At 40.6% G+C, this 27,368-nt stretch overlaps 1 protein-coding gene across 6 annotated transcripts in view; it reads left to right on the plus strand.

Moving 5' to 3' along the window:
- USP22 (ubiquitin specific peptidase 22) overlaps nucleotides 1–27,368 on the plus strand; it is a 172,104-nt gene that overhangs the window by 61,048 nt on the left and 83,688 nt on the right. For 5 of the 6 annotated variants that reach the window (XM_039491142.1, XM_039491143.1, XM_039491144.1 and 2 more), the window contains one exon: nucleotides 10,374–10,506. The exons of the other annotated variant lie outside the window; for it this stretch is intronic. In XM_039491142.1, the coding sequence (XP_039347076.1) occupies nucleotides 10,374–10,506 (133 nt within the window). Of the gene's footprint in view, nucleotides 1–10,373; nucleotides 10,507–27,368 lie in introns of those variants that run through there. 6 annotated transcript variants of the gene reach the window in all.

Here is a 27,368-nt window from a genome sequence, read left to right on the forward strand (position 1 = left end):
TAGAGATGGGTTGGGGGGGTAGTGTCACTCCCTGTCATGGTGGCAGTGTGGCCGACACAAGCCAGGATGCAGCGACAGTTGTCAGCCCATCCCTGCAGGACCCTTTCCCCAGGGTTGGGAGCTGGAGTCTGGGTGGGTGGGATCTGGCAGCTGTGGCCGCAGGGGAATGGACCAATCAGCTGCTGATGCAGGGAAGAGACCAACTGGAGCTCTTTCTGAGCTGCAGCATCTGCTCTGAAAAAATCCCAGACCCGCCTGGACAGAGGACGGAAGTTCAAAAACAAGGCAGTGTCTGGGAAAACCCAGACATATGGTAACCCTAGCTCAAGAGTTGACTGAACCCAACATAAGAAGATGCAAAATCCTAAGTGCAACTGGTGCCTGGACCAGCCGTGTGGAAAGGACTCTCTCCTCATCCCAGGCTTCAGAGGATAAGAAGTGGTGAGATCTCATCTCAAAGATTGTATTTCTCTTTCTGTTCTTTAACATAAATAACTGTAGGTTATCTTGTTGAGTCTACACTCTATAATGAGATCTCAAGTAAGCCTATTTTAGATTAACTCCTTCCAAAGTCCAAGCAAATTGGCCTAAGGGAGATTTGAACAGAATTGTTTTAAGCAATTGCTTTTAATATTCTCTTTGGCTAGATTGGTCCAGAAGTGACAAGTTTAGAAGTAACTGCATTCTTCCAAGTACCTTAAAGACCACTGCAGCTTTAGAAGTGTGATAAATGTGTTAAGTACTAAAGAATTGAATCGTTGATCATAAGTAAATGTCATAAAAAAAATCTTGCTAATTTTGTATTGTTCTTCGATAGAACTACAGAACCTCAACTCTACTCTGTGATAATTGCTTGCAGGACTGTATTGTGTGGGTAGTATACACAATTGGTTGTGTCTATAGTTGTGGTGAACTTTTGATTGTATATTAATGTGCTTCTGGGTGAATAAATACATGGTTGGTTGGTTAAGAATAAGCAAATTTCCTGATTTGAGAAATACTGTTCAGGTTAAAAGTTGACCTGAAAAGAACCGAGCATTAAACTTGTCAGCTAAAACTCCCTCAACTCAGTAAAAGGGGTTATCCAAGTGGTCCCCAAACTGTGGGGTGTGCCCCATTAGGGGGTTCAGAGGAACGTCTGGGTGGGGTCTGGCAGGCTTGAGCCAGCTGCCCACAGGGTGGGGAGGGAGCACCACCCAGCCCCGCTCTGCCCCCAGTTCCGCTCCAGCCCTGGATCCAGTTCCAGCCACCCAGACATTAAAGGTCAGGTTACCCACAGTAACCAGTCTCTGCTACTGGGGGCAGGAAGAGCAGCAGCTGTTGCTGGATCCTGGAGGAGCACTCAGGGATGACTCCGGCAAGAGAGGTACCAGCGGCTCACCCCTCCTGCCCTGAGTGCGGCTGCCCCTCCTCCACTCCGCCCCATTCAACCCCACACACCCTGAGTGTGGCTCCCCCTTACCTGTCCTGCCCCACTCACCCCTCCAAACACCCACCCCGCTCCAGCTCGCAAAGGGGAGAGGTGTGGACTTGGGATGGGGGGGCGTGATTGAAAAAGTTGGGGGACCACTGGGGCATCCTGTTGGGTTTTAATATATTTGAAAACCTAGTTTGTTAGATTTCTGCTTTAAAATCTAATTGAAACCGTGGCAAATTCATAAATTGATCCTCTTTCACCTTTACACACAAATCTAGGAACTCTGACTCAGATGGTTACGAGAAGCTGATTCATGGGGATGAACTGGATGATCAAATTGATATTAATTCTGGAGGAATGGATCTTTGTATGTGGAGGATCATTGGGGGGCCTTGTTTTGTTGAATGAAATATGAACACTTTAAACTGAAGACCAAAAAAAAAGCACATCAGTATTCCAGTAATCTTTAGGGGAGGAAATGGCTCATTTGGAATGGGAAAGCTCCGTTAATAGAATATCACTAACGTACCACATGTATCAGGATTCTTCTTCCTGGCTCTGTGCAAACAGAATAATCATTCCTGGAAGATCCTAGTGACTCATTTAGGCTGGACCAAAGCGCACAAATATCTCCGTAGACAAAAAAAAGATTGACAGCTCTGTGAAATGAGGCATTGAAATTTCCTTCATTGGCCTCAAAGAAGCTATGGCATGTTTGGTCACAACAAGCAGAGTGAGGGGTTGAGCAGTGAGGACCCCCCGGCACATTGGAAAGTTGTCGCCTGTAGCTCCAGCTCCGGAGTCAGTGCGTATACAAGGAGCCGCATATTAACTTCTGAAGAGCCGTGTGTGGCTCCAGAGCCACAGGTTGGCCACCCCTGTTCTAAAGAAATGCTTTGGAGGATTCCAAAAAGCATATGAAATATATCAGAACAGCCCTATTATCCCACATTGCATGTGATACTACCAATTTAGTACTAGATTCCTTCTTTGTAATACTCTAGCATGTGGACAATGTGTTGGGGCTTATTACATGAAAACTACTTTTAAGAGGAACCTTGTTGCAACCTCTTTTGTTGGGCTTAGACTACTTGAGGTATGCCTACACTATAACAGCAGCACAGCTGAAGCTATGTCCCTGTAGTGTAGGTACTTACTATAGTGACGGAAGAGGGTTTTATGTCACTGTAGTAAATCTGCCCCATTTAGAGGCAATAGCTAGGTTGATGGAATAATTCTTCCATTGACCTCGCTGTGTCGACCTAACTACTTTGCCCAGGGCATGAAGTTTTTCACACCCCTGAGCAATGTATCTAGATCAAGCTAAATTTTAGGTGTAGCCCAGATCTTAGAATCTGCCTTCTTCCAAACCAGGCCAGTCTTTCCGTTTGTTACATGGTAGTATTTAGAAATTAGATCAACTACCATTCAGTGAAGATGTCCCAGAATCTCCTTATAAGAGCAATAGACAGTGAATCCTTGCCAACTCAGAGGGACTGAAATACTGTTGTTTCTCTTGGGCTGTCACCAGAACCACCCAATAGGCTCTGCAATCGTTCAGATAGGATATAATTCCCAGTAACCCACTTCACTTCCTCTTATTCTCCTGCTCAGTCTGGTGAAGAAAAGCAAGCAGATCATCCATTCAGAATTTGCTGGACATAGGGAAACTTCCTACTTGTGTGAAGGTTTCCAGGGTAACTAGTCCAGATTCATCATGGTCTCCGGCAAAAAAGATGTTTGTTCAAAAGGTGTTGGAGGCCCTTTAGAATTGAAGAACCAGACTGGATCTAATCTTATCTGCTCTCAACTGATCCCTCTGCAAGATAGTTTAACAGATGGATTCTCAGTCTCTTTCTTACACTGTCATGTTAGGAAATAGCCCCTTTATACTGCATGTATTCCATAGATCTAACAGAGGTTTATCTGCATGTTCTACATCTTGCCACCAGTGGGTTTTTCATATCTGCAATCCAGGGTCAACACCACCAATTTGTGGCAATGCCGTTTCAGCCTTTGGCTATTCCCCATGAACAGCTTACCTTTCAAAGAGAGAGAAAACATCTAAATTTACCATTGTCTGAATGACCTAGCTAAAATTAGTTTGTCCAAAGACGCAAGGATTCACCTGACCTGGATGTTTCACTTTCATCTTGAGTTTTGAGATGCATTTTATATGAATGATCTTTTCTGTCATTTCAAGACAGCCCTTATTTCTATGTCAACAGCAGATCTCTAGCTGTGGGTGGGAGAAAGGGAGCGAGCCTGGACCAAACCAATGTATTCAGCCCCAACTGCCTTTGTGGATGGCAGGTGAGCAAGGAAAACCAGCTGTGAATGCTACCATTATAACAAACCAACTGCAGGTACAGAAAACACTTTCCTTTTTAAGGGCAATTTGTATTAATTCACAAGTATTTCTACAGCACACATCACCATGATATTAGAGCATCTCACAAACACTAATGAATTCAGACTCATGGCATTTTACAGGTGAGGAAATTGAGTCTCAGAGCTCAAATAACTTGCCCAAGATCAAATAGTAAGTCTGGCTTACTATTACAGAACTGATAATGGAAGACCATTCTCATGTTTCCCAGTTCTGTAATCTAACCAGAGATCTTTCTTTAGAACTAAAGGCATTTTTCACCCAGATGTTCCAGCAGTAGCATCTAGCATTGTGAATTTTGTCTTCCTTGTGGCCTCCCTAGTATAACCACTCACTTGGCTTGGTTTGTGTGTCTCTCTCTTATGCTCACACTCTGATATGAATAAAGGAAAAGCAACAATAGTTAAGTTTCACTCACGTATTATTCTGCAGGAGGAATTGGAATTCTGTCTCTCTTATAATGGCGGCAGAACCTACTCCAGCTGACATGCATTCACTGTAGGTTGAAGGTGTATTGGAGGAAGAAGTTTTGACAGTCTGTGTAAGGTGAAGACAAGGAGTTGCCTGAGAAGATTGTACTTGAGCCTCTTTCACAACACGATGAGCAACACTTTCAGTTTCCCTTTTTTTCGCTTTTCACTGTAGGCAGAATCATCAGTTTCACTGACCCCAGAAATTAGAACAGGAGAGCAAACTATGCTGTGTAGGTTGCTGTAATGGTACATTTTAATTCATACTTAAATTGAGAAATATGATGCGACTTAACAAGGTAGGCTGTTTCATTTTTAACTCTAAACTTAGCAGCATTTCGGTGTTCTAACTTGTGCACAACTGATTGGAGCCAGATGTTCTCTTTATAGGAAAGTTCTAAGAGCACTTTCCATCTGCCCCCATCCTGCTCTCATAAGCAGAAAGTTGACAGTGTATTCTACACATGATGTATTTTGTCTCTGGTGTTACAGTAGTGGGAACTAACCTACCAGTATAGAACAAATTATTCAATTTTACCTTTGCCTTGTAGTAGAACTGAAATGGCTAAACTCCTTTGCTACCTATAACTACTCCATTATTACAGACCAAAAAAACCAAACAAAAAGAACCTGAATAAATCTGTTGAATAAGCCAATTTTGGAGGTAAGTATAGTTCACTGAATCAGCTTAATATTATTTTGGGGACAGACTTCCTGTGTGTTTTCTAAATGCATATGAAATATGCTGTTACTGTCATGCAGTGCGCACACAACCCTAGTAGGACTGGATACAAAAATGACACTACATAGAGGGGAAAAGTCTTCTCCAAAAAGATACATTAGTTTCTCTTATGAAGAGGGATAGTGATGATTAACTTCTTCCCAGGAAGTGAGCAAACAGGTGTTTTTTGTTTTGGTTTCGTTTTGGTTTTTTTGAAATTGAGTTTAAAAAAAAAAAAAAAAGTTGAGATATGAAAAACATGTCTTCCAGAGCTGCCCTGAATCATCCTTATATTGCTAAGAGAAGTGGGGAGATGCCTGATCACAAAATAGTTACAGAATCAGTTCCTTGTTAGAAAATTACTTCTGCTTTTAAAAAGTCAAAAGCCAATTGTTAGGTTTCAAGTCTGTTTTCAGTTCCTGGCTATATGAAATCCATCTATAAAATATAATCTATCGGGTTAATGACAAGGAAAAGGGCTTCTGGTTTACCTGTTTTAGAGAAGCAATGCAATGAGTCGGGTAATAAATGCAGGCAAAGTGGTGATTGCTAAGATGGCCAGAAACATCACAAGGCAGATTTGACCTGAGTTTATTATTTTCAGCATACTCCTGTCACCTCCGGCGTAATAAATCTTGCCTGGCTTGGTTTAATATTGGCTTTCTCCTCCCCCAAGGCTGTAACGCAAAAGAAATTTCACCATTAGGATTGCTTTTTGGCCTGCATCTCAAGTGTGTAGAAAGGGCGAATGATCTTTTGTACCAGTCTTTTGTGACTATTTATGTGTTTGTCATTTGAGAAAGAGGCACAGGGAAAAGGATCAAGCTTCCCATGCCTCCTGCTGCCTCTTGTGAACTGTCCTTGTACAAGACACAAGGATATTGATGGTAATATGGATGACTAAGGAATTTAAAAAGTGCTTACAGATACTACAATCTACATGTTGCAAGGTTAGTGAAAGTTATAAAAAACAGTATAGATGAACCTAGAGCATTTTATTTAAAATATATATACTAAAGTAAATGTGATTTTTACCATCAGTTGAGGTCTTACTATCTGCTGAGGAAGCATTTAATTTCTCCTATTAGGGTCCTGACCCAGGATTCACTGAAAGCAATTTGGGAATCTTTCCATTTTGGTTCAGACACTAGGTGTGTGGTTTCTCAGATTGAATCTGTTTTCCAAATAGCATGACAACTTAAAAAAACAAAACCTTGGGTTTACAGTGCTCTTCATTTCTGTTTACACATGAGTGGCAGGACTGGGGATTCCGGAAACCCGAGTTCTCTATTCCTCGCTCTGCCACAGATTTCCTGTGTGATCTGGGGCAAGCTGCTTAACCTCTCTGTAACTCATGTTTTGAATCTGGAAAATTGGCAGAGGGGTGGGGCTAGAGAGGATTGGGAACATTTACCCACCCCAGAAGGTGTTGAGGCTGAATTTGTTTGTTGTTAGAGCCCTTGGAAATTTTCAAATGGTAGGTGATAGGGAAATGCAAACGATTAGTAGCAGTAATTCTGATGTTAAAGCAAAGGAACTTTTAACATAAACATACTCTTCTTCCTGGTATGCTGGTTTGGTATTTAAAACAAAAATAAAAAATCTACTGCCAGGTGCCCTTTAGCTTCTTGGTATTATTAGTAAAGTTTCCCCTCTTTATTCTGGAGTTACCCCTTTCTCATGCCTAATAATTACTGTAATACTTGTTGGGTGCTCACAAGAACCCCATGTCAAAATTCTGTTGCCAAAATGAATGTAGCTCCTCCTTGTCTCTGTAGTTCACCCCTCTTTTGGAAACTGCTGAATACCACCTTGTTCCGAGTACTTTTATCTGCTGGGCTTAGGTATAAGCCTTCTAGAGAAGTGTGCGTCACTTTTTTTTTCCTTATTCTTTAGAGAAGTAAAGCACCCATCCAAAGGCATTAGGTGCTTTTGACATACATTTAAAAAAAAAAAAATCAAGTGTCAAGTGCTGTTCCCTGCTCATCTCCTCACATCCTTTATTCTTTTGTGTATATTAGGGGTGTTTAGTTTGGGTGGTTTGGGGGGTGTGTGTTTAAAATGGGAGAAACAAGTGTAGATTTCTGGTTCTTCACAGTCTTGTATGACACACACCACTGATATTGCCAATGCATCATGGTGACTCTTGGAATGGCTTTAAATATTACACCATGTACTTGTATTTAAAAAGTCTACCTTGAGATCATTTACCCCTCAAGCTGCCCCCATTCTTCTTGATAGTATTATTTATTTCCGCTCATTTAATGAATCTACTGAAATATTAGAGGGGTAGCCGTGTTAGTCTGGTTCTGTAGAAGCAGCAAAGAATCCTGTGGCACCTTATAGACTAACAGATGTTTTGCAGCATGAGCTTTCGTGGGTGAATACCCACTTCTTCGGATGCAAGCAGACATTGCAAGCAGACTGCTTGCATCCGAAGAAGTGGGTATTCACCCACGAAAGCTCATGCTGCAAAACATCTGTTAGTCTATAAGGTGCCACAGGATTCTTTGCTGCTTCTACTGAAATATTGTTCACTGGCCACAGGAGATGAAAAGTCTTTGGGTGATTTCCAAACCCATGTCTGAAAACAGCTTGACTTCCGAATGTGCTTCAATTTATTGTTTAGCATGGAAATAAGGGCAAGATTCCTTAAATCTCTGTTCCTGAAAACTTGTAAATAAAGGCTATTATTTATTCTGACTTTCAGCTCAGTGAAAATTGAGTTTAGCTATTTCTCAAATAACTGGCGATATAGAGGGCTGATTTACAACAGCTAAACTTTATTGTAGTCTGTCTTTTATATTATAGCCACTGTCCATGTGGACAGGGACAGAATTTTGTCATTCAAATCTACTACATTGCTTAGGGACCGTTGTTAAATGACACAAACTGCTTTCTATACCAGTTCACCATGTACCCAACATGCTGCTCTCACTACACTTGAAGCCCGTGCTACTCCAGAAAGAGATTTTGGAACAGAAACTGGCATGCAAAGGAAGACTGTCAATTCAGGATACTGTCAGGCTGGTGCATTAACTCTCTGCACCAGTGTTTTGATGATTTGCTATTCTTTAGGTGGTAAACTAATAACAAATTTCTGACAATTGAAGACACCAGAGAGTGTCGTCAACCCAGTTTATTTGTCATGCCTGCCCTTTTCCTTTAACTCCTGTTGAGTGTGTTGCAATACTGAGCGTAGAAAATAGCAGCCATAGAGAAATTGGCTTCTTTATCCTGAGCTAATGAATGATTCATAAAGTGCCTTGTGATTACCAGTTTCCTTATGTGTGCCATGCCCTGGGTTTATAGCTTAGTATGTCTAGTGGATTAGGTCTTTTTTGGAGACTGGGCAGAAGAATAGTTAACAGTAAGGTCTTGCTTTTAGTCACCACTGTCTTCTGTATCAATAATTTACACGAATAGAGCCCAGCCATGTTGAAGACTGAAGTACCATCTCCGGTGTTTCTAACTCTTGACATACTAACGTAGGTCTTGTGGTGATTTTTTAAATCAAGATTGTGAATTACTTCATAATTATACTAGATTAATTACTGTTTCATTGTTCTGCTTAATTTTGACTGAATTAAAATTGCGTAACGGAAGCGTATTTACGATGGGATGGGTTAAAAGGCAGTAAAACTGTAAGATGCTCAGCAGTTTCTGCACACTCGTGTCTTACATTTACAATACATTTAATGCCAAAAGGCTTCTCATCTACAATTTGCTAAGAAGTAAAATAGCCAGTTGCTAGTCTGAGCTGTTGTCATAGCAACAATCTCTAATGGATAGGTTGATCATATTTAGCTTTTGCAGCCAAAGAGCACTGTTTAAACATCAGTGTGACAGATTTGCAGCATTTTTCTTTACATATAAATTGTGGTGGTGGTAGGCTTTGGTCTTAATTTAAAATGTTTTATTGTACATGTGTGCTGTTAGATTTAACTGATCTACTTTAATCTAACAGGACTTTTGGGAACTTTGAACTCACAATATGTGTGATTCAAGATTTAAGACCACTTTTGAAAGAGCTAAAAATAAGTCTCAGTGCATTAAATGGTAAACTACTTGGCTGATTTTTTACACCAAGAGTGTTGTGACAGCAATTATGTCATCCTGGGCAAATCCTGTTAAAGGTGGACTCTTCGGGATTTGTTGTGGATGATACATACTGTATAGATTAGTGGATTATTGCGTTTAAAAAGTGAACCTTGAGTTTTGTATTTGATCAGTTAACATCTGGAAAACTTATCATTGGATTTCAGCATAAAAAAGTGCTGTCTCCATAGTCATTGACTGTAGTGGTGCTCCTATTATCTTGAAGTAGTCTTTGTAGCTTTGTGCTGTTACAGAATAGTTAATATCTGAATTTGAATACCGTTCTTTTGGTTTCTAGGTTCACTTACTCATTTGTTGCTAGAATTGTTGTCCACATCACTCTGATACGAAGGAATGATTTAAACTTGAATCATTTTGGCTATCAGTGTGCAACCAAGGGTAGAACATGAAACATAAAATATTTACTGCTAAATAGTTTGTGGTGCTTTCTTGGCCTTGTTATCCCTAAATTCTTTGTGTTTGTTTGCATCCAACTAGGAATAATAGAAGTCTCTCAAGGGATTTATTGACATATCTGAGTTGGGCACTTAATGGAAGAAATAAATAGGGAATATCAATTTAAAGAAGAGTTCTGATCAGATCAAGACTTAAAAATCTACCTTCCAATATTTGAACACTTCTTTGCCAGGATTATTAGTTAAAATGTACCATAGCAACAGAAGAGCAAACTACCATGTTAGGTTTGTGTGTTCTTCACTTCAAATGACCCAGATCAGTTGTCATTAAATATCTTTCTGGACTGGATGGTGCAGGGAAATGGAGTCTTTTTAATCTTCCAAAAACTTGCTTCAAATCCAGCCCAGATTAGTTAGTGACCAAAAGACTTATGTAGCTGGTTGACCTATATGAAGTCAGTTGGTGATGTACCATCTCCAGATGCAAGATGTCAAAAACATCTTGCAGTTGACACCATTGTTGGTATACACAATAGAGAAGCTAGCAACTGTGAACAGGTGTGGATGTTAGCTATTCCTAGAAGTGACTTGCTCCAGATTAAGGTTTTGAAATGTGTTGGGGCAGTGGAGTAGTTTGTACTGTCACTGCCTGTAGTTTCTGTGGAGACAGAACTTCAGTTATCCCTGCTGTCAGTCTGGCATACTTCAGACACTCAATTAACTGCTCGTTTGGAGTTTTATTTCTACTTCTAGATAGCGTCTTTATAAATGCAACATAAATGGATTAAAGAGTTAATAGAATGCTGACCTGTGTAAATAGGTTTTTTCCTGTTCATAATTACTGTCCATTTCTGTATTTCAGGCAAAGTCGTGCATTTGTCACATGTGTGGTGCCCACCTGAACAGACTCCACTCTTGCCTCTATTGTGTCTTCTTTGGCTGTTTTACAAAGAAACATATTCACGAGCACGCAAAGACAAAACGACACAACTTGGGTGAGCCATCCTTCTGGAATCCCTCAGTAGTCCTTGTAACCCAATGTTTGGTGGTCTGTTTTTGGTTTGGTTTGGTTTTATTCTCCCCCCCCCCCCCCCCATCCCCCGGGCTTCAGTCTATATGGCATATACCACTAACTAGCTTCTTAAATGGGAAGGTCCATCTAATGTTTACATTGACTAGACCTTTTGCACTACTCTAAACTCAGTGTACTAGTGTAGCTTAAACTCTCATTGTTGCCATATAGATGCATTCCTTATTATAATTTAACTTTTCATGCTTGCAACTTCTTATTTCAATTGATGTTTCTGACTAAAAGGATGAAGAAAAAATTGAAGGAAAAAAAACCCCTGCAGTAACTGTTCTTGATTTTTAAGTTTTTTTTAAAAAGCAATGTTTGTTTTTTTTATTGGTATTTCAGTTCTTATCTTAAATTTTTTACTAGCTAATATAAATGTGTGATCTTCTAATATTTTGAAAAACAAAATTTAAATCTATATTTATCATTACTTCCACAGTGAAAATTAGTGTGGTTATGTTCAGAAAAAATAATCTTAGATTAAAAACAAAACAGGTTTCTGCATTTCTGTCCTTGCATGATTTAGTCATGTAGTTAGATTAACAACAAGAAAATTGTTCAGCTGCTGTCAGAAGTGTAAAGCTGATAGTAAAAGAGCTTTCTCTCATTCTACTTCAACAGCATCAGCAAAATGCCCATGAAGCTCAGATTCTGCAGTCTTCGCTCTTGAGTAATCTAGAAAACTAAAAATCCACTCTTATTTTTAGATACAACAAGTTGTGTTTGTAATCATGGCAGTTAAGAATGTTGTTTTTGATTTTGTAAATTGAGTGAGTGAATGTGACATTGGAACATCAAGATCAAACTTTTTAGGGTTAAAAAAAACAGGAGTACTTATGGCACCTTAAAGACTAACAAATTTATTTAAGCATGAGCTTTCGTGAGCTGCAGCTCACTTCTTCGGATGCATAGAATGTTCCATTCTATGCATCCAAAGAAGTGAGCTGCAGCTCACGAAAGCTCATGCTTAAATAAATTTGTTAGTCTTTAAGGTGCCACAAGTACTCCTGGTTTTTTTGCGGATACAGACTAACACGGCTGCTACTCTGAAACCTTTTTAGGGTTAGTTTTCTAACTATAACCACTCTCAAAAATAATCTTTTGTGGGCTCTTTCCCAGATGAAAAAGCATAATTTTAGTCAAAAAGTATTGGATTCCACATGCCAGACAACACTTAAACCATTTGAGCAAAACTTTATGAAAAAGTGAGGCAGTGGAAAATCAGTTTTTTAGAAGCTTTAACCTGAAGTTTCAGTGAATTTGGCATATTTAAGATCGGCTTTCAACCCTGTATTTCCCCTTTTATGAACATGGGCAGAAAGAAAGAAAATTATAGGGATGAAGGATGTGTAGGTAGCTCATGGGGATCCATGCACTGCCCTAAAAATGATTTGCTGCCCTCTTTCAAGGCCTAGTGATCTCCACTACTAAGATTCTAGTTATATTGGATTGTGAAGTTACTGCTGGTTTCCCTGCACCATAATTAGTTATTCTGTTGGAGGTGTGCATTACAATGACATACTATTCTCCTGAAGCAGGACTACCCAAAAAGAGGTCCTTTGCCTTATATTTACCTGACTAACACAACCTGACTAATTGACGCTGAGTGTTGAACCTCAGTATCTAGATTTCAGCAGACTAGTACAATGAATGGCCAGCTGCTTTTGGGCAAAGGTAAGAAAAATACGGATATATATATATATATATATAAAAAAAAAAATCTGGGACTTTCATGTTGTGCACCAGCAAAACTGATGCAAGCCTCACTGATTCTGACATTTTCTGTTTGTAAAGTGAACTTTTTTTAAGAGGAAAAGAGAACATTGAATTCTCCTGGACCCTTAGTGGCATTTCTATATTTATCAGAAGAGCCCAGCTTTTTGTTTAAAATAGAAGATAATTGTACTTATAAATTTATTTTTCATAACTGTCCTTATCCTTTAGGATTTAAGTACTTTTCTTCAAGAAACGAGGCAGATTTAGGGAGCAGAGATTAGCCGTGGAGGCATGCAAAATGTGCTAACACCCTTGCATAAAAACATGTATAATATATGTAATTATCTCACGAGACTGTAGTTTTGAGTCAGCTGACATTATAAGGAAATAAAGCTAAGCTAGAATTGCACTGTGCCCCATAGATGGTGAGAACTTCTTCATTGTAAATAATGGGTTTAAAAAATATTTTGAATGTTATGTATTTGCTATTAAATACTTTTTATTGGGCCAACATCTGCTGGTGAGAGACGCAAGCTTTAGAGCTTACACAGAGCTCTTAAGGTGACCTGAAGAGGAGCTCTGTGTAAGCATGAAAGCTTCTCTCTCTCCAACAGAAATTGGTCCAATAAAAGGTATTACCTCACCCACCTTCTCTCTTATATCCTGGGATCAACACAAGTACAACAACAAAGTATGTAACATGTATTTGTTACATTAGTTTTTTCCACCTTCTGCCTTACTGCCTTCAGCATTGTCAAATACTCACCCTGTGAGGATTTTGCAAATGATGTCATTTTCTCATATAATGGCTTATTATGCAAATGCCCTACCTGTATGTTTAATAAAACTATTGATCTGATTGATGTAAATGTCGTTGAAAGGAGTAACTGGAGGTGGTTAAAAATGTAAAGCCGACGTGGTTGAATTATCCATTGTAAACCTTGGTTATGCATGGATCTGACACTGGATCCATGTCTAGCATTTTTGATTTAGGGTTTTCTGTGCTCATATGCGTGACATACCTATTTCAAGATTTTAAATTAACAGCTTAATTTTACTGGTGGTAGAATTACAGGCGTGTAAAATAATTGAAACTGAGAATATTTCCTATAACACAATCCCATGAACAACTCTTAAAAATAATTTCACAAATGGTATCCCAAGATAACTAATATCATGTCCTTAAAATGCTTTATGGCAAATTACTATATAAGGTTAATAATTAAGGGAGAAGGAAATTAAAATGTATAGGCAATGGAGGAAAGAAGTTTTTTTGCTAAGATTCTAAATCAGATAATAAGGCAGAGGGACAGACACTTGATGGCTGTTCCAGATGGTATGAGCTATGCAGGATAAAGGCTAGAGTATCAGTTGGTGAGATGATGTGAAGGGACAGAAGAATTGAGGAACCTCTTCCTAAAGGATTAGAGTGGGACTCCTGGGGTGGACTGGAGCAACTCCATGGAGTTATTTAATTTAAAAAAAAAAAAAAATCTACATGTAGATCTAGACGACACAGACAGGCAATAATTAATTGACCATCTAGAGTTTTGAAGTCAGTCTTTTAAAAAATAAAACAACGGTGGCTTACTTTTCTTAAAGTCAAAACTGATAGAATCAAGCTAGAAAGAGCTATTTGATTAGGGCCATCACCTCTGGGCACAAAAATAAGATTTTGTAAGGGTCTGTATGTAATGCGATAAACAAAACATCCTGGAATCCGCAAGAGTTATCACAAATTTTTAAAAGGAAAGCATAAATTAGAATCATATATGAGAATCACATCCCCAAGCTCAATAGGAATGAGCTACATTTACAAGAGTAAAGAAGATCCTTCATTCTGCAAACATCAGATTCATTCATTCACCTCTACCTAACGACTTTTAAACTATTTTATAAACGACAGAATGTTTTTCTTTTTCCCTCCAGCAAACGATGAAGTATTGAACACTCCAGTAACAGAACAATCTACATGAGTTCTAAAAACCAAACTGTGACTTACAAAAAACAAAACATTTCATTTTAAAAATAATTTTTCTTCTTCTGCATCCTTATCTCCCTTCTTACTATAAAATGCCAAGCATATGCTTGGAGAGAGTGAGAGTGGGAGGAGAGAGAGAGTGTGTGCGTGTGTGGTGGTGCACACAGTCCTTTAGAGCTTGAGAATTTAAGTGTGGGTTGACAGAGACTTTAAGTCCCCCAAACCCTAAAAGAACCAAGAATAATAATTCAGAAACTGGGCCAAACTTCTTGCAGGGACACTTTGTTTTGGTCGCACAGCAACTTCCACAATAGGATCCTGGTCCATGAGTGGGACGCCTGGGTTCTATAGTAATACTACTAATAATTAATAAACTGCATACTTTGTATTGAATCATAGAAGATTAGGGTTGGAAGGGACCTCAGGAGGTCATCTAGTCCCACCCTCTGCTCAAAGCAGGAACACCACCAACTAAATCATGCCAGCCAGGGCTTTGTCAAGCTGGGCCTTAAAAACCTCTAAGGATGGAGATTCCACCACCTCCCTAGGTAACCCATTCCACTGCTTCACCACCCTCCTAGTGAAATAGTTTTTCCTAATATCCAGCCTAGACCTCCCCCACTGCAACTTGAGACCATTGCTCCTTGTTCTGTCATCTGCCACCGCTGAGAACAGCCTAGCTCCATTCTCTTTGGAACCCCCCTTCAGGTAGTTGAAGGCTGCTATCAAATCCTGCCTCACTCTTCTCTTCTGCAGACTAAATAAGACCAGTTCCCTCAGCCTCTCCTCATAAATCATGTGCCCCAGCCCCCTAATCATTTTTGTTGCCCTCCACTGGACACTCTCCAATTTGTCCATATCCTTTCTGTAGGGGGGGCCCCAAAACTGGACACAATACTCCAGATGTGGCCCCACCAGTGCCAAATAAAGGGGAATAATCACTTCCCTCAGTCTGTTGGCAGTGCTCCTACTAATGCAGCCCAATATGCCGTTAGCCTTCTTGGCAACAAGGGCACACTGTTGACTCATATCCAGCTTCTTGTCCACTGTAATCCCCAAGTCCGTTTCTGCAGAACTGCCGCTTTAGCCAGTCAGTCCCCGGCCTGAAGCAGTGCATGGGATTCTTCCATCCTAAGTGTAGGACTCTGTATTTGTCCTTGTTGAACCTCATCAGATTTCATTTGGCCCAATCCTCCAATTTCTCTAGGTCACTCTGGGCCTTATCCCTACCCTCCAGCATATATACCTCTTCCCACATCTTAGTGTCATCCACAAACTTGCTGAGGGTACAATCCATCTCATCATCCAGATCATTAATGAAGATGTTGAACAAACCCGGCCCCAGGACCGACCCCTGGGGCACTCCACTTGATACCAGCTGCCAACTAGACATCGAGCTGTTGATCACTACCCATTGAGCCTGACGATCTAGTCACCTTATGGTCCATTCTATCCATCTATCAAAAACTTTGCTAAAGTCAAGATATATCACGTCCACTGCTTTCCCCATATCCACAGAGCCAGTTATCTCATCATTGAAGGCAATCAAGTTGGTCAGGCATGACTTGCCCTTGGTGAATCCATGTTGACTGTTCCTGATCACCTTCCTCTCCAAGTGCTTCAAAATGGATTCCTTGATTCCCTCCTCCCCGCCCTTGCGACTGAGGTAGGCTGACCGGTCTTTAGTTCCCCGGATTCTCCCTCTTCCCTTTTTAAATGATGGGCACTTTATTTAGCTTTTTCCAATCGTCCGGGTCCTCCCCCAATCACCACGACTTTTCAAAGATAATGGCCAATGACTCTGCAATCACATCAGCCAACTCCCTCAGTACCCTTGGATGCATTAGATCCAGACCCATGGACTTGTGCCTGTCCAGCTTTTCTAAATAGTCCTTAACCTGCTCTTTCACCACTGAGGGCTGCTCACCTCCGCCCCATTCTGTGGTGCCCTGTGCAGCAGTCTGGGAGCTGAACTTGTCTGTGAAGACCAGGGCAAAAAAGCTTTGAGTACTTCAGCTTTTTCCACATCATCTGTCACTAGGTTGCCTCCCCCATTCAGTAAGGGTCTCACGGTTTCCCTGACCACCACCTTGTTGCTAACATACCAGTATAACCCTTCTTATTACTCTTTAAATCCCTTGCTGTCTGCAGCTCCAATTGACCCATTTTGCTAATTCACATGGACACAAATTATAGCTACAGTCTTTGCTAATAGAATAGGTAATTTACTCCGATATTATCATGGAACAAGTGTGTCTTATAAAAGCTAGAAGGACACATTTGAATTTTGATACAGAATTGGAACAATGGCAGCATATACTTTATGCCAGGGGTCAGCAACCTTTCAGAAGTGGTGTGCTGAGTCTTCATTTATTCACTCTAATTTAAGGTCTTGTGTGCCAGTAATACATTTTAATGTTTTTCAAAGGTCTCTTTCTATACGTCTATAATATATAACTAAACTATTGTATGTAAAGTAAATAAGGTTTCAAAATGTTTAAGAAGCTTCATTTAAAATAAAATTAAATTAAAATGCAGAGCCTCCTGGACCAGTGGCCATGACCCAGGCAGTGTGAGTGCCACTGAAAATCAGCTCGTGTGCCGCCTTCGGCACCTGTGCCATAGGTTGCCTACCCCTGCTCTGTGCAGTACCATGGACTTCTTGGTTGAGAAATGATGTCATGTCTTCCCCCATTTACTTTGATAAGACGAACAAGACAAGAATGTTCACATTTATCTTTGCTGTTTTGACGTAATGTTAGAACCAATTATTACCTAAGTAAGATTTCACATACTTGGGTAAATACCTAGATTTATCTGGGTATTAACATTCCAATTTACTTTAAAAAAAAAAAAAAAAAAAAAGGGGCAAAAGATAAGTAGTGAAATGCCGATTTAACAGATAAAAGCAGATTTCATTAGATGGGGCCCATCATGTGTCTTTTGTGAGAAGAAATTTATGAAAAATAGTCATGTTTACCCAGAGTCTTTAATAAACATTTCCTAATAGATTTGAATACATATTTTTATTAAATAGAATTTAAGGATTTTATATAGCAAATTTTATTCTTAGAGATCAAGGGGGCTTTGTTTTTCCCACATTAAATGTTATGTTTAATAAGGGGCACTTAGAGTATTAAACTAAACTTGAAATAAGATATTACCGTTGTAATTTCATTCAAATTGAGAAGTGTTTTGCATATCAAACCTATTTAGGAGACTTGCTGTGTTGTAAAACAACCAATATCTTGAAAGGATTAGGAAACCTCTACAAATCTGGAAAAGTATTTTAAAGGGGGAAAATAAAGCAAAATAAATAGCCTTTACTGTGGCTGTCTACCACTAGTCCATAACCCTAATTTTCCTATAAGAATGAATAGTTCAGTATATTAAAAACGACACAAAAAACTATTTCATTATTAAGCTTTCCTTACAGAAAATAGCTTTATTTATTTTGAAAATAAAGAAAGCAATAATATCAAGGTGTCATACCCCTTATTATTTGCAGGCAGAATACTTTTAATGAAATAACATCGTTATATAATCAAAAATTGATCCATGTTGTTAAAAACCAGGAGAATGTTTTTATATTTCAGCATGATGTAAAGTATTAAAAATAATATAAAAATAGTTTATGCACCATACCAAAAGTGTGAAAAAAGCAAGAACATTTCCAATTGCACAGGACTCTTCAGAAGTATATAAAAACCTTCACACACTAACAAGTAATGCCTCTGGAAAATCGTACATAAATTATATGTATCACCATATTTTATGACCTATGATTTTAATATCAAATATTTATGCTTTTATTTAAAAAGTACATTATGTCCAATTGTGTATGTATACATTCACTATTTTCAGAACCAAAGCTGGCTCAAATTTGGTTTTGTAATGGAAGTTATTGTTCATGTAGCTATTTCTTGAGATGATGATGTGCCTCTTGGTAAAATAGGATAGGCAGATTAATAAAACATGGAAGCATGTAACAGTTTTTCTTGACCTTGTAAAAACTATTCTCTAAACCACTGAACCCACAGCAACTATCTCCACTTATATTATGTGGAAACTATTACCTGCCCATGGAACAAATTGCATTTTGCTTCCTAGAAGACAAGGCAACTTTTGAAGACAAATAGTTCTATGTACTGATTACTTCAGAAATCAGCATATTGATTTACTGTTTCTTACTGAAGAAAGTTGGTTTAAAATACTGGATCGTTCATATCTATCTCATTTCTTCATTTACGCAGCTGTTGTAGAGAAGATTAATTTAGGCCCTAGAAGTCCCATGTATATTTTAAAAAAGGGTGCTGGAACGAGGGATACTGGGGGGTGCGGTAGTACCTTCTGGCTTGAAATAGTTTCCATCATATACAGGGTTTACAGTTTTGTTCAATGGCTTTCAACACCCCCACTGTAAAAATTGTTCCAACACCACTGATTGTAAATATTACTTTTTGTAACGGCAATCAAATTTATAAACAAAATTTTAAAATGAGGGCAATATGGAAATGTGTATCTGATTAATTTGATGCTATTAGTCTTTTGTTGATTGAAGTGGTTGTAATTCTGTGTGAAGATATGCAGGAAGTTCAGTGTTCACTGAAACATTGAGAGCTGGGATATAGGAAAACGCTAGAGAAGGGAGTTGCGATAGAATGAGAGGAGAAAGACAGAACTACAGTAAGGGTGTGATTAAGGCATTTGAGGTAGCATTTTAGGCCAGGATGCTACAATGATGGTAGGCATATTTACTGCCATGAGAGAGAGAGAAAAAGGTTCAGAGTCAGGGGAGATGCCAGATTTAGAGAGTAAAAGAGGAGGTAGAGGGGATAGAATTGTGCTTGAGGACTCTCTTGTTGGCCAAGAGATGCATATCAGTCTGTGTCAGGGTGTACAAGGTTTAATCTGAGAGAATTTCAAGGTCTGTGATGAGCTCAGGACTAGATAACTGCCCTCAGGGCAGCAGTACAGATTGTTGTAATAATCTATATGTAAAGGTTTGTATATGTCTTTTGTGTACGATAAACTCAGAACTGCAATGCTAAAATGCTAAATGAAGGATATCAATAATTTACTTGCCTGAATTTTTTAAGCTTTTTTTATAGGTACATGTAAATATCTTTTATATTGAAAATGTCCTAATGTTCGAGAAGAGCAATATTATTAAACTCTTCAAAAGGCACTGTGTGTCTAACAAGTTGCTGCTGATCTATCTGATTTGGGAAATAGAAACCTTTCAGGTCTGTGGTGCAGAATGCTGAAGGTGTTGGTATCCAGAATAACTAAATATATCTTCTGTTAGTGTTGTAAGACACACAATCTAGAAATGGTCTGGGGTAGAAGTTGCTTTTAGAGCACACTCTGCCCAAAGGCCGTAGACTGTCTGCAAAAGGGGGAGAGCTGAGTTTAACACACAACAGAATTTACAGAATTAAGTGTGGTTAATCAGCGGTATATTATTCCCATTAAGGATTCTGTTGCTGTTGTATACAATGGCACAACATACGCAAACATCTTACGCGTAAAGACATTTGAACACGTTAAAAATTCAGAGGGCACGACAGGCTTGTTGGCTTTTAAATTCTGAAGACTGCTTTTTTAAAAAATGCCATTTTCAGTGGTTAGTGTTGCAATTACAGATGAAATCCAATGTAAAAATATTCTTATAGCCGTACTTTTTGGCTGTTGCTACTGCTACTGTTTCCATGAGAAAAGGGGTCTGGTCGGCAAAAAAGGGCTAAATGTTTAAAAACTTGAAAATGAACAGGAATTATTTTAAAGCACTTGGGCCATGTCTGCGCCACAGGCATTATAGCGGCATAGCCGTGGCGCCGTAGCTGTGCCGGGATAACCTCGTCTGCGGTGACAGAAGAGGTTTATCTGTCTCTGTAAGAACACCACGGTAGCTGGGTTGATGGAAGCATTTTTCTGCTGATCTAGCTCTATCTGCCTCGGAGGTTAGGTTGGCATAGCTATGGTGCTCAGTGTTGTGGATTTTTCACACCCCTGAGTTGCCCTAGCTATGTCAACCTACAGTTTAAGTGTAGACCAGGCCTTAGTGACATTTTCTGAGCCAGCATTGGTCTCCATGGAGACTAGCAGGAATTGCAGACTTAATCACAGTTCTAAGAAGTTGTGTAGATTTCAGCTGCAACAACCATCTGAGCACTGAAAAATGTTTTTGTAAATAGCACCTACAGTCTTTGGGATCCCACAGGACCGTATCACTCTTACAATGCATTCCTTACTATATCTGTTGTCTGTTTTCCCCAGGCATTATGAAGTGGATTATGAAGTCCTGACCAGTGGCTACAGCGATACCTGTACTCTGACCTTTGCCTGCCAATCTAATGCTTCATTTGACAATATTGTACTTTAATACATTCTATGTCCATTGTTTATACACAGATAAACAAGAGATAAGACTCTGCATAGTAAAAGAAATTCTGCCTTTTATCGTTTTCTGCATTGCAGTATATTTAGCATAGAGAAAACTAATAGCATAAAAACGTAATAGGTTGATATTTTCACTAGTTGGTGCATTACTTGTGCAATACACAATTTTTGTGCAAATGAAAGACCTTTAAAAGCTGTATAAGGAGTGCCCACTCTTACCTCCTTATGAAGTGGAAGTTGCTTAAGACAGTATTTTAACTATCCTTTTTTCTGTGGAAGGCAAGATACCAGTTTCAGCACTGTTTTATGATGAAATAGGCATCTTCCAATGAAAACTTTTTATTTTTTAAATAATGTATAGCCATGAGGATGTGTGGCTGGAGTAGCACCACAAAGCTAGCCCCAGAAATGGTGCATGGAAAATTGAGTTGTTAGATAATTAAAAGGGGCAGAACTCTGTCCTTGCTCTTTGAGGAAGTTGGGAAATCAATCCCACAAGGTTAATAGAGTAGATCTCTAATTAAAGAAAAAAAATTCTTCTACTGTGGACATGTTAATTTCTGGAAGATTTTGGAATGAAATGAAGAATGAAAAGGGGGTTTTATGGTAGCAGTCTAATACTTTTAGAATTCTTGGCTTTAACATTTTTACCCCATTTCAAAGGTTTTTCTCTTCACTGCCCTTTCTAAAGGCATATGCATAATAACTTTCACCTGGGTCTGAGGACTGACAAAAGAGGGTTTCCAGTAATGTCTCTAACAAAAGGGGAGGAAGAGAGAATTTTCATTGAAATTAATTTTGATCAATACTGAAAATACCAAATATCAAACTAAGGGCTAGTACCTCTCTCAAGCAGTAATTGGAATTTTCTGTTGCTTTTGCATTCTGATTAACCCTCTGTGGGGATAGAGGTTTTGAATTCTAGAACCATAAATTTGAAGGAAAAATTATATTTTTAAAGTGTGTGGAAAAGCTTATAAAAGATCAGAAGAAGAGCAGGGAGGGTAATGAGTAATATACACCTCTACCTCGATATAACGCTGTCCTTGGGAGCCAAAAAATCGTACTGTGTTGTAGGTGAAACAGCGTTATATCAAATTTGCTTTGATCCACCAGAGTGTGCAGCCCTGCCCCCCGGAGCACTGCTTTACCGTGTTAGATCCGAATTCTGTTATATCGGGGTGGAGGTGTAGTGTGTTAATTCTTTACCTTCTGATCATGGCTATAATCATATGTGAAAATAAATCTGGTTTCAACTTACTGTTTTGTGGCTATTTCTATATATCAGTGTACCACAGTGTAATTTTTGGTGCAAGTGGCAGTCTACACAAAGGCTCAGGACTTGGAGAATAGCTGAAGAGTTAAGTCTGATGTCAGGACTGTGGTGCATTAGCAAAGAGGTTGAAGGAGGAACACTTGAATATTGCCTGTCCATTTAAAAAGTAATGCTACTTCAAACATACTTGATTTCTGAGTTGAAAGTCAGGTCACGTTAGAACATATTCATTATTTAAGAAGTTACATTTTTTTTGTTGAGAAACTGGTAATATTAAGAATAGCAAGTAGAATAAGCTTACATAAAACTGGGGCCCATGAAGATGTGTGTTGGGGCGGTAAGTTTGGAGGGGGAGCTCAATCTTGAAAGAGTTTAATTTAAAAAAAAAAAGTCTGGATTGTCTTGATTCATTCTCTTGTTGTTTACGAAACATAACCTCTCTTAAAATGGATGTACTGGTTGTGTCTCTACATAATTACATACGAAAGATCTACATTAAAAGAAAGTTATGTAGTTTGCAGTCATGAACTAGGAAATACCATTTTTTTGGTTGCCTGTGCAACTTTAATTCTGCCCCCTTTTGCATCCAACCTGTGGACTGAATAAGGCAGGGGTCCAGTGGAAACAATACTATTTGATAATGTAATTAAAGATTGTATAACCATGCTGCATGAGGGGACATAATTAAAATTGTTCTCAGCGCAGTGTGTGGTGGTGGCGATGGTGTAGTGGCCAGACCACCTCTTTAGAATATTCATGTTCAGTTATTTTGCAAGCTGCCAAGTGTTGTGCAGTTATGCCACACAATCTGGTATCCCAGGAACTCGTTCCTGCAGTGAAGCCTGAATCTTATGCAGTTGACAGAGATGTGGGAAAGCTGCAGGTATTTCTCTGCAGTTGTGCCTGTTGGCCACTTGGATCTGCTGTAGTTCTGAACAAGTGGACAGGCACCATTTCTCTTGCTGTCCCCCCCTGCTGGATCCCAGCCAGGAATGATGGCTCAGGAGGAGGCAAAGGCAGCCTGTCACAGGGTGCATGGCTGGCCCCGCTTCTTCTGGGCCCGGTTGCCCTCCCAAATAAGTCCAGGGAGACTTCAGCTCTGTGCAACGCCCGTATCCTTTATTCTTTAAGCATTTTCCCATCACCAGTGTCTAATTATATACAGTCCTTACAGGTTTCTCGCCTACTGCAGACTGGGTTAGTAACTAGCTAGAGGGCTTCCACCTCCCTCCCTGACCTCTCTCTCTCTCTCTCTGGCTGCCTCCCTCCTTCTGGCTCCTTCAGGCATAAATGAGGCTTTTCAGCCAGCCCCAATCTATCTCCCTTGATTGGGGCTGGTGTGGCAGGGGCTGATTAGGTGTGTTTGCAGCAGCAGCACTCTGCCACACAGCCACATAAGGTGAGAAGCCTGATACTAGCCCCAGACTGCACCAGCATCATCTAACACATTAGGTGTGTTTGCAGCAGCAGCACTCTGCCACACACCTCCCCTCTTAATCGGCTGTCAGGCATGGCCTTGCTCGGCCCGCCTCCCTCTGCCTGGGAAGTTATTCTGGGGGAGCCCCTCATGCCTGTCTGGGGGGTTCACTCATCCCCCACCCACGTAGGAGGTCTCACCACCCTGCTTTGGGTTACTTCCCCTCTTTCTCCCAGTGGGTCTCCTCCCCGTGCCTTCCTTCCCTTTAGGGATGGGTGCCCAGTCCATCCCCAGGACTACGGGGTAGGGTAACCCCTCTACTACCCCCACTCATTTCCAGGGGGACCTGCCCCAAACCTCTAGGGGCACCTGGGCCATGGGACAATACTCCCTATCCCCGTGGATGTGTTTGTGTCATCTTCTCTCCAAGGAAAAGCCAATGTGGCTTTACCAGCCTCTGCTGCATGAGCGAGTGGGCCAAGGCTGTGTCTGCCAGTCCCCTCTGGGGCTTTCTCCCCACCTGCACGGGGATGGTGGCCAAACCACTTCTCTTCTTCTGCCTCCCCCCCTAAACTTCAGTCCAGGCACAGATCTCAGCTACGCCACATTCCATCACTGGCCAATCCTGGCTTTTATGTCCTGGCCGCCCACAATGCCAGCATACAAGCTGTCCTGGGCGACTAGGGGCTCCCTTTGTCTCTTTTTTCTGTCTCTTCCCTGGGGAGAGGGGGGTTGGGTCCCAAGGTATCAAGACTCTCCCTGGCAGGGAAGTCTGCCTCTGCATACTCCTTCATCAGCTTGCTGCTTGGCGGGTGTCGCCAGACCCAGACTCGCATGCTCTGTGGGAGGCCCTGCACAAACTGTTCCAGGATCACCTGGTCTATGATCTGCCCCACCGTTTGGGTGTTGGGCCGCAACCACCGTATGGCCCAGTCCGTCATTTTCTGGGCAAAGGCCCGGGGCCACAGCCTCCCCATCCACCCGGCCGACCGAAATTTCTGTCGATATTTCTTGGACAAAACCCCCATCTGGTCTAGGACCACCGCCTTCACGGTGTCACACTCCCTGGTTGTGCATCAGTCAGTGCCATATATACAGCCTGTGCCTCTCCGAGATATGGGGCTAACTGTAGGGCCAAGGTTGCCCTGTCCCATCTGGTGCCGATGGGCACTTGCTCAAAGGTGCAGAGGAAGGCGTCAGGGTTGGGGTTGGCATCGGGGCCAATTTTACAAAGGCCCAACTCTGTAGTGCGGGTGCCATCTCTTCCCCCCCCCCCCCGAGGAACTCACTAGTTTCTGCAGGAATTGTTGCTGCACCCTCGCCTGCTCTTAATAAAGTCTTCTGCTTCTCGGCCTGCCAAGTGAGTAGAGCCTGCCTCTCCACCTGGTGGGATTGCTGGAAGGCCTACAGCGTCTTCTGCATCTCCTCCTGCTGCTGTGTCCGCCATTGCAGGGTTCACCTCCATCTCCGGGTTGCCAAACTGTGGCTCAGGCACAAAAGGATCCCAGACAAGCCCCCCCATGTAATGTGGTGCACATCTAGCCCCTCTTTTCTGGGCCTAGTTGCCCTCCCAAATAAGTCCAGGGAGACTTCAGCTCTGTGCAACACCCGTATCCTTTATTCTTTAAGCATTTTCCCATCACCAGTGTCAAACTATATACAGTTCTTACAGGTTTCTTGCCTACTGCAGGCTGGGTCAGTAAGCAGCTTAGAGGGCTTCCATCTCCCTCCCTGACTGACCTATCTCTTCTCTTCTCTTCTCTCCTCTCCCCCCCCCGGCTGCCTTCCTCCTCCTGGGTCCTTCCCAGCCTTTGTAGCGCCTGCCTATCAGGCTGGCAGATGTTGCCAATTGCCAGCAGACATAAGGCTTTTCAACCAGTCCCAATCTATCCCCCTTGATTGGGGCTGGCATGGCAGGGGCTGATTAGGTGTGTTTGCAGCAGCACTCTGCCACACAGCCACATGAGGTGAGAAGCCTGATACTAGACCCAGGATGCGTTGTCCCCACCCCCCACAACCAGTTGCACCAGGCACCCACTCAACTGCCCCTCCCAGCATCATCTAACACCTGTTCCCAGCCACCTGAATAGCTCCCCTGCCTTAGGTGAAGACCTTTTTTCCCCACAAGAGCCACAGCTTGCCCACCCATCTACCTCAGTCACAGCTGCCATGTTTTGTACTCTCAACAGCCTACCATTGCTATTGTGGCCAGGTGTTGTTGACCATAAGCTTAAATGTGTGGCTATATAAAATATGCAAACAGCTCATTAAATAACTTGCATAAAATGTCACACGTGCAGCAGCACAAAACTGGGCAGCTATGATTTTGGCATTCTGCTAAAATTTTCATGACGACTACAACAAGATAAAGGAAATGGTGACTTTTTAAAAACTATTTTGCTGACACCTGAGTGAAATGTCATAGGATAAAGAAAAGGTACTTCTCTAGCCTGAAGGCCTTCTCTCTGTTGAATTTCAAAAGCTTGCTCCAAACAGTGGAGTTATTAGAGGTTCTTGTTTTAAAATAAATAAACAAATAGAGAATATTTTAAAATGAAAACTGTTAGGCAGCCAATATAGGGGTTATGTAGGGGTCACTACAAGCACCCCCTAGAATACACTGTGAAGATAGTGTGTATGTATATGCTATAAACATACATAAAATTACATTTTAAATTAGGTCAGGAGAGCTATCAGGTCAAGAGCTAACTCTTCTGGAATATAATAAATTATTTAAAGCCTTTCAAGAGACCACAGTGCCTCAAAATAACTCACATTTAAAAGCATCTTTTTGAGTCAGGCTTACTTACAATCAGTGCTAGTATATTCTTTCTTCCCTGTGAACGAAAGCCTTTTCCCCCAGTTTTTAGCCCCCTCTCAAAATGCCAACCCAGTAACTTGGATTCACGTATAGTAGTGTGGTAATTTTAAGTTGGCATCAGAAGTTCAAATGAAGAACAAATTAGTTTTGTTTTGTGTTTTATAAATGTTTTTATAGCAACAAGTACATTTAATCTTACAAATTCATTAGGTCTGGCAAGTGATTAATCGTGCTATTAAATAACAATAGAAATTTATTTTAAATATTTTTGGATGTTTACTACATTTTCAAATACATTAATTTCAATTACAACACAGAATACAAAGGGTAAAGTGCTCACTTTATTTTTGATTACACATTTGCACTGTAAAAAAAGTTTTTCAGCTCACTTCATATGAGTGCTGTAGTGCAATCTCTTTATCATGAAAGATGAATTTACAAATGTAGAATCATGTGTAAAAAAACAAAAAAAAACAAAACTGCACTCAGAAAACAAAACTGTGTAAAACTTTAGAGCCTACAAGTCTACTCAGTCCTACTTCTCATTCATCCAATCGCTGAGACAAACGAGTTTGTTTACATTGATGGGGAGATGCTGCTGCCTGCTTCTTATTTACAATGTCACCTGAAAGTGAGAACAGGCATTTGCATGGCAGTTTTGTAGCCGGTGCTGCAAGGTATTTACATGCCAGATGTGCTAAACATTCGTATGCACCTTCATACTTTGGCCACCATTCCAGGGGACATGATTCCATGCTGATGATGCTTGTTTAAAAAATAATAATGTGTTGATTAAATTTGTGACTGTACTCCTTGCGGGGAGAATTGTATGTCTCCTGCTCTGTTTTACCTGTATTCTGCATATATTTCATCTTATAGCAGTCTCGGATGATGACCCAGCACATGTTCATTTTAAGAACACTTTCAAAGCAGATTTGACAAAATGCAAAGACGGTACTGATGTGAGAGTTCTAAAAATAGCTACAGCACTCAACCCAAGGTTTAAGAATCTGAAGTGCCGTCCAAAATCTGAGAGGGATGAGGTTTGGAGCCTGCTTTTAGAAGTCTTAAAAGAGCATCACTCTGATGTGGAAACTACAGAACCCAAACTACCAAAAAAGAAAATCAACCTTCTGCTGATGGCATCTGACTCGGATGATGAAAATAAA

Source organism: Mauremys reevesii, linkage group 10 (genome assembly GCF_016161935.1).
Source record: "Mauremys reevesii isolate NIE-2019 linkage group 10, ASM1616193v1, whole genome shotgun sequence".
Classification (NCBI taxonomy): domain Eukaryota; kingdom Metazoa; phylum Chordata; order Testudines; family Geoemydidae; genus Mauremys; species Mauremys reevesii.